Raw genomic sequence first — 7,157 nt, 5'->3', positions numbered from 1 at the left:
TACTTCCAAGCCATAAGACTCCTGAACAGCTAATCAATGGCTACGCAGACTATTTGCATAGTCTGGGTAGCCATTCCCTTCTCCTAGCTGCCAACCGCCTTGCTCCGAAGCACCTCTCACTCACATGGCTCTCTCAGACATCTCAATTCTTATTAGCCAATTCCCGTCACGTGATCAGGTCCATCTCACAGTCGTCGCAGCTCCGAGGTAGCTACTAGTGAAGGCCGACACATCGGGGTAGGCTGCTTAGTGAAGGCCGACACATCGGGGAGGCTACTAGTGAAGGCCGACACATCGGGGAGGCTACTAGTGAAGACAGACACATCGGGGGAGAGCTAACTAGTGAAGGCCGACACATCGGGGAGGGCTACTAGTGAAGGCGGACACATCGGGGTAGGCTACTAGTGGAAGGACGACACATCGGGGGAGGCTACTAGTGAAGCGACACATCGGGGTAGGCTACTAGTGAAGGCCGACCACATTCGGGGTAGGCTGTTAGTGAGGCCGACACATCGGGGTAGGCTATTAGTGAAGCCGACACATCGGGGTAGTCTATTAGTGAAGGCCGACACATCGGGGTAGGCTATTAGTGAAGGCGACACATCGGGGTAGGCTATTAGTGAAGGCCGACACATCGGGGTAGGCTACTAGTGAAGGCCAGACACATCGGGGTAGGCTGTTAGTGAAGACAGACACATCGGGGTAGGCTACTAGTGAAGACCGACACATGGGGTAGGCTGCTAGTGAAGACAGACACATGGGGTAGGCTACTAGTGAAGACCGAACACATCGGGGTAGCGTTAGTGAAGACAGACACATCGGGGTAGGCTACTAGTGAAGACCGACACATCGGGGTAGGCTCTAGTGAAGACAGACACATCGGGGTAGGCTAGTGAAGACCGAACACATCGGGTAGGCTGCTAGTGAAGACAGACACATCGGGGTAGGCTGCTAGTGAAGACAGACACATCGGGGTAGGCTGCTAGTGAAGACAGACACATCGGGGGATGCTGCTAGTGAAGACCGACACATCGGGGTTAGACTGCTAAGTGAAGACCGACACTCGGGGTAGTCTGCTAGTGAAGACCGACACATCGGGTAGGTGCTAAGTGAAGACGACACATCGGAGGCTGCTAGTGAAGACCGACACATCGGGGTAGGCTGCTAGTGAAGACAGACACATCGGATGCTGCTAGTGAAGACAGACACATCGGGGTAGGCTGCTAGTGAAGACAGACACACTCGGGGTAGGCTGCTAGTGAAGACAGACACATCGGGGTAGGCTGCTAGTGAAGACCGACACATCGGGGTAGGCTCTAGTGAAGACCGACACCATCGGGGTGAGGCTGCTAGTGAAGACAGACACATCGGGGGAGCTGCTAGTGAAGACCGACACATCGGGGTAGGGCTATTAGTGAAGACAGGACACATCAGGGGATGCAACGGTCTTATCGGATTCCAAGACGCATATTGAAGATGTTAGAATAAATGTCCACTTTTTGGTCGACAGATGAAGTAACGAACAGGCTGCTGCTTTTATTACGTCAATGTTCTATCGCCCATAGTACAAACATTGACCTCTTCTATTGGTCAGCTTGTCAGCGACAAGATGAGTAACGAACAGACTGCTGCTTTTACTATGTCAATGTACTATTCCCCCCATAGTACAAACATTGACCTCTTCTATTGGTCAGCTTGTTGTTTCTGTGCGAGAAGTAAATATTCCAGACCAGACTCTGGGACAGTTGTGGGGTGATAGATCCCAAATGAATACAACCACTGTACATCAAAACACCCTTTAATAACAATGAGGCTGATCAGAATGTTTAGTTACCATTTTTTTTTGTAAAGTATTATTTAGTCTCATTATAAGCTCAGCAATGTCCACACGGCAATAGGCTATAAGCTCAGCAATGTTCACACGGCAGTAAATCAAATCAAATTTTATTGGTCACATACACATGTTAGCAGATGTTAATGCCAGTGTAGCGAAATGCTTGTGCTTCTAGTTCCGACCGTGCAGTAATATCTAACAAGTAATCTAACAATTTCACAACAACTACCTTATACACACAAGTGTAAAGGAATTATTAGAATATGTACATATAAATATATGGATGAGCGATGGCCGAACGGCATAGGAAGGCATAGATGGTATAGAGTACAGTATATACATATTGAGAAGTAATGTAGGATATGTAAACATTATATAAAGTGACAGTTTAAGTGACTAGTGATACATTTATTACATCAAATGTTAATTATAAAAGTGGCTAAAGATTGAGTCTGTATGTTGGCAGAAGCCACTCAATGCTAGTGATGGCTGTTTAAGTCTGATGGCCTTGAGATAGATCCTGTTTTTCAGTCTCTCCGTCCTAGCTTTGATGCACCTGTATTGACCTCCCTTCTGGTGATAGCGGGGTGAACAGGCAGTGTCGGGTGGTTGTTGTCCTTGAGGATCTTTTTTTCCTTCCTGTGACATCGGGTGGTGTAGGTGTCCTGGAGGGCAGGTAGTTTGCCCCAGTGATGCGTTGTGCAGACCTCACTACCCTCTGGAGATCCTTACGGTTGTGGGCGGAGCAGTTGCCGTACAGGCGGTGATACAGCCCCTCCCCCTACAGGAGAGGGCCTAGAACTCACCCTTGTGGGGCCCAGTGTTGAGGATCAGTGGGGTGGAGATGTTGCTTCCTACCCTCACCACCTAGGGCGGCCTGTCAAAGTCCAGGACCCAGTTGCACAGGGCGGGGTCGAGACCCAGGGTCTCGAGCTTCATGACGAGTTTGGAGGTTACTATGGTGTTGAATGCTGAGCTGTAATCGATGAACAGCATTCTTACATAGGTATTCCTCTTGTCCAGATGGGATAGGGCGTGTGGTTGCGATTGCGTTGTCTGTGGAACTATTTGGTCGGTAAGCAAATTGGAGTGGGTCTAGGATGTCAGGTAGGGTGGAGGTGATATGATCCTTGACTAGTCTCTCAAAGCACTTCATGATGACAGAAGTGAGTGCTACGGGGCGATAGTCATCTAGTTCAGTTACCTTAGATTTCATGCGAACAGGAACAATGGTGGCCCTCTTGAAGCATGTGGAACAGCAGACTGGGATAGGGATTGATTGAATATGTCCGTAAACACAACAGCCAGCTGGTTTGCGCATGCTCTGAGGACGCGGCTAGGGATGCCGTCTGGGCCTTTAACACGTTTAAATGTTTTACTCACGTTGGCTGCGTGAAGGAGAGCCCGCAGGTTTTGGTAGTGGGCCGTGTCAGTGGCACTGTATTGTCCTCAAAGCAGCAAAGAAGTTGTTTAGTTTGTCTGGGAGCAAGACATTGGTGTCCGCGACGGGGCTGCTTTTCTTTTTGTATCCGTGATTGGCTGTAGACCCTGCCACATACGTCTCGTTCTGAGCCGTTGAATTGCGACTCTACTTTGTCTATATACTGACGCTTACTTGTTTGATTGCCTTGCGGAGGGAATAGCTACACTGTTTGTATTCAGTCATGTTTCCGGTTGCTTTGCCATGATTAAAAGCAGTGGTTGCACTTTCAGTTTTGCACGAATCCACGGTTTCTGGTTGGGGAAGGATTTAATAGTCACCGTGGGTACCATATCACCGATGCCCTTGCTAATAAACTTGCTCACCGAATAAGCGTATACATCAATGTTATGTCCGATGCTATCCGGAACATATCCCAGTCCACATGAACGAAGCAATCTTGAAGCGTGGAATCAGATTGGTCGGACCAGCATTGAACAGACCTGAGCACGGGCGTTTCCTGTTTTAGTTTCTGTCTACAGGCTGGGAGCAACAAAATGGAGTCGTCTTCAGATTTGCAGAGGGAGGGCTTTGTACGCGTCACAGAATTAGAGTAGCAATGATCCAGAGTGTTGCCAGCCCGGGTCGCGCATTCAATATGCTGATCAAAATTTAGAGAGCCTTGTTTTCGGATTAGCCTTGTTAAAATCCCCAGCTACAATAAATGCAGCCTCAGGATATGTGGTTTCCAGTTTACATAGTCCAATGAAGTTCTTTCTGGGCCGTCAAGGGTTCTGCTTGGGGGATATACACGGCTGTGATTATAATCGAAGAGAATTCTCTTGGTAGATAATGCGGTCGGCATTTGATCGTAAGGAATTATAGGTCAGGTGAACAAAAGGACTTGAGTTCTTGTATGTTGTTATGATCACACCACGACTTGTTAATCATAAGGCATACACCCCCGCCCTTCTTCTTACCAGAGAGATGTTTGTTTCTGTCGGCTCGATGCATGAAGAAACCGGGTGGGCTATAAGCTCAGCAATGCGCACACGGCAGTAGGCTATAAGCGCAAATGTTCCAAATTGCATTTATAATTTATGGTTAAATAGTTTAAAATGTTGACTGCCTCCGCTCAGATTGCAAGGTGGGTGATGTTGCGGTGCTCAACAGTCACTGGCCTTTCTCTCCTATCTGAATGAACAGTGCCTCTGGTATGACAGAATCAAGCCTTTAGACCTTAATATTAATATCCTTGTCAAAAACATGACAGACTATGGTATTGACTACAGCCTATTTTGGGCAAATGGGGAATTGAGACGATGCGCACTTGCATCTCAACTGCCACTTGTCAAAATTCCCATTCGCGAACATCTTGTGTCCCGCCGCGACCTTTTGTAACATGATTTGCTATGAAACACTGACTTACACACTCTGGTAATGGATAGCGAGAAAGTTGTAAGAAACAAATCGGTACGGAAACACATGTGTCGCCAGTGAGCTGATAAGCTGATGGAGCTAACGTGGCCTGCCTGCTCAATGTACTGCTTCATTGACAAACACAGAGATGGAACTTGGCTGGCTAGTGATTTTAGGAACTAATAAATGTTGTTGGTGAAGGGATGGAACCCTGGTCTCTGGTGGGAGTCTTAAATGTGATTGGTGTAGGGGAGTTTATCACTACATCAGGCTCTGCACTAATTACAGATTTCTTGATGATCTGAGATTATTTCGGACTATTTTGAGGAAGTGGTAGGATATGTGTTGCTACCGTGACTAGTTTTTTCAGCTGTTATTTAAGGTTAAATCCTGCATTTCTAAGCCTAAAAGCCTTTGTTCCTCTTTCTGTTTCTTACCCAATATTGTGTTTCATTTTATTTCTTACAGGAAAGAGCTCCAACCCAGGCTCAGACAGCAAGCCCAGTCCCACAGCATCAGGAAATCATAAACAATGCAGACAGAAGCACCAACCCTGCTGTAGCGACAGTTTTATTTGTCCAACTCACCTCAAATCACTCAAACASACTCCCAAAATAAAGAAGACATACCTCTGCTCCCAATGTGGGAAGAGTTTCAGTCGGACAGGAGACCTAAAGAGTCATCAGAGATCACACAGTAAAAAAAAGCCTTACCACTGRGCTCAGTGTGGGGAGGGATTCACTCAGCTTGGAAGTCTAAAAAGTCACCAGAGAATACATACAGGGGAGAAGCCTTACCACTGCTCCCAGTGTGGGAAGAGCTTTAATCGTTCAGGAAACCTTACAGAACATCAAAGAATACATACAGGGGAGAAGCCTCACCACTGCACCCAATGTGGSAAGTGTTTCAGTCGGGCAGGAATTCTAAAGACTCATAAGAGAACTCACACAGGAGAGAAACCTTTCCACTGCTCTGCTTGTGGGAAGAGTTTTACAAGAGAAGTAAGCCTAAAGAATCATCAAAGAGTACACACTGGAGAGAAACCTTTCCACTGCTCCACATGRGGGAGGGGTTTCAGTGAGAAAGTAAATCTTAATAGACARGAGAGAGTACATAGTGAAGAGAAGCCTTACCACTGCACCACATGTGGGAAGAGCTTTAATCATTCAGGAAGCCTTAAGGAACACCAGAGAATACATACAGGGGAGAAACCTTACCACTGCACTGAGTGTGGAAAGAAATTCCGTTTTGCAGGAGATCTAAAGAATCACCAGAGATCACACAGTAGYGAGAAGCCTTACCACTGCTCTCTTTGTGGGAAGAGTTTCAATCAACCCGGAAACCTAAAGAGTCATCAGCGAATACACATAGAAGAGAAGCCTACCTGTACTGTCAATGTGATTATCAAAGAGGAGGAGGGTGAGAGGGAAATCAATGATAAGGTAAAGAGAGAAYTTGAGGAAAGTAATGGTGTAGTTGACTCAGGTACTTCAAGACTACCTGGTCGTTATCGTTACCCCTGCCCTCAATGTGGGAAGAATTTTAGTTCCTCAAGTAATCTAAAGAATCATCAAAGAGTACACACTGGAGAGAAACCTTTCCACTGCTCAGCATGTGGGAAGCGTTTCCGTGAGAAAGCACACCTTAAGAGACATGAGAYGGTACATAGTGGAGAGAAGCCTTACAACTGCTTCGAATGTGGGAAGAATTTCCGTMTGGAAGATACTCTACAGAAACACCAGAGAATCCACACAGGAGAGAAGCCTCACCACTGCTCTCTTTGTGGGAAGAGCTTTAATCATTCAGGAAGCCTTAAAGAACATCAAAGAATACATAGTGGAGAGAAGCCTTACCACTGCTCTTTTTGTGGGAAGAGCTTCTATCATTCAGGAACCTTTAAGAAACATCAGCAAAGACACATTGGAGTGAACTAACCTGTAATCTAATGTGATTGTCAAAGAGAAGGATGATGACTGTACTCTCAATGTGATTGTCAAAGAGGAGGATGGTGACTGTAATCTCAATGTGATTGTCAAAAGGAGGATGGTGACTGTACTCCCAATGTGATTGTCAAAGAGGAGGATGGTGACTGTAATCTCAATGTGATTGTCAAGAGGAGGATGATGACCCAGATACATCAAGACTACCTGATTGGTGTCGTTACCCCTGTCCTTCTCATGAGAATTTTAGTTCCTCGCATGTGGAGAGACTCTCTCTGAGTGTGTATGGAACGGAGTGATATTCTTATTATTAGAATACAGAAGTATTAAAGAGTCCTTCTGGTCTCATGGTAAGAGAATCTTCTCTCCTCAGGTCGCTGACATGTCTGTTCACATGAGTGGGGAGGGAATGAGTGGCTTACACATGCTGATGTAAAAGCAATAGCGAGAAGAGTATCCAGAGTGTAACGATGAGAACTTGACAAGATGAGATTATGATATCGTCGCAGCCGAGTCTGTCGCCTGATATATTTTGATTTGGTGT

The 7,157-nt window shown here is 46.3% G+C and overlaps 1 protein-coding gene across 1 annotated transcript in view; it reads left to right on the top strand.

The window, feature by feature from the left end:
- Window positions 1-6,800, top strand: part of LOC111951747 (zinc finger protein 345-like) — a 7,108-nt gene extending 308 nt beyond the window's left edge. Inside the window, exon 2 of the mRNA XM_023969946.2 lies at window positions 5,142-6,800. Coding sequence (XP_023825714.1) covers window positions 5,142-6,607 — 1,466 coding nt within the window. The 3' untranslated portion in view covers window positions 6,608-6,800. The remainder of the gene's footprint in view (window positions 1-5,141) is intronic.
- Window positions 6,801-7,157: the final 357 nt, after the last annotated feature.

The sequence above is a fragment of the Salvelinus sp. IW2-2015 genome, linkage group LG25 (assembly GCF_002910315.2).
Source record: "Salvelinus sp. IW2-2015 linkage group LG25, ASM291031v2, whole genome shotgun sequence".
Lineage (NCBI taxonomy): Eukaryota > Metazoa > Chordata > Actinopteri > Salmoniformes > Salmonidae > Salvelinus > Salvelinus sp. IW2-2015.
This window is presented reverse-complemented; position numbering and strand designations above follow the sequence as displayed.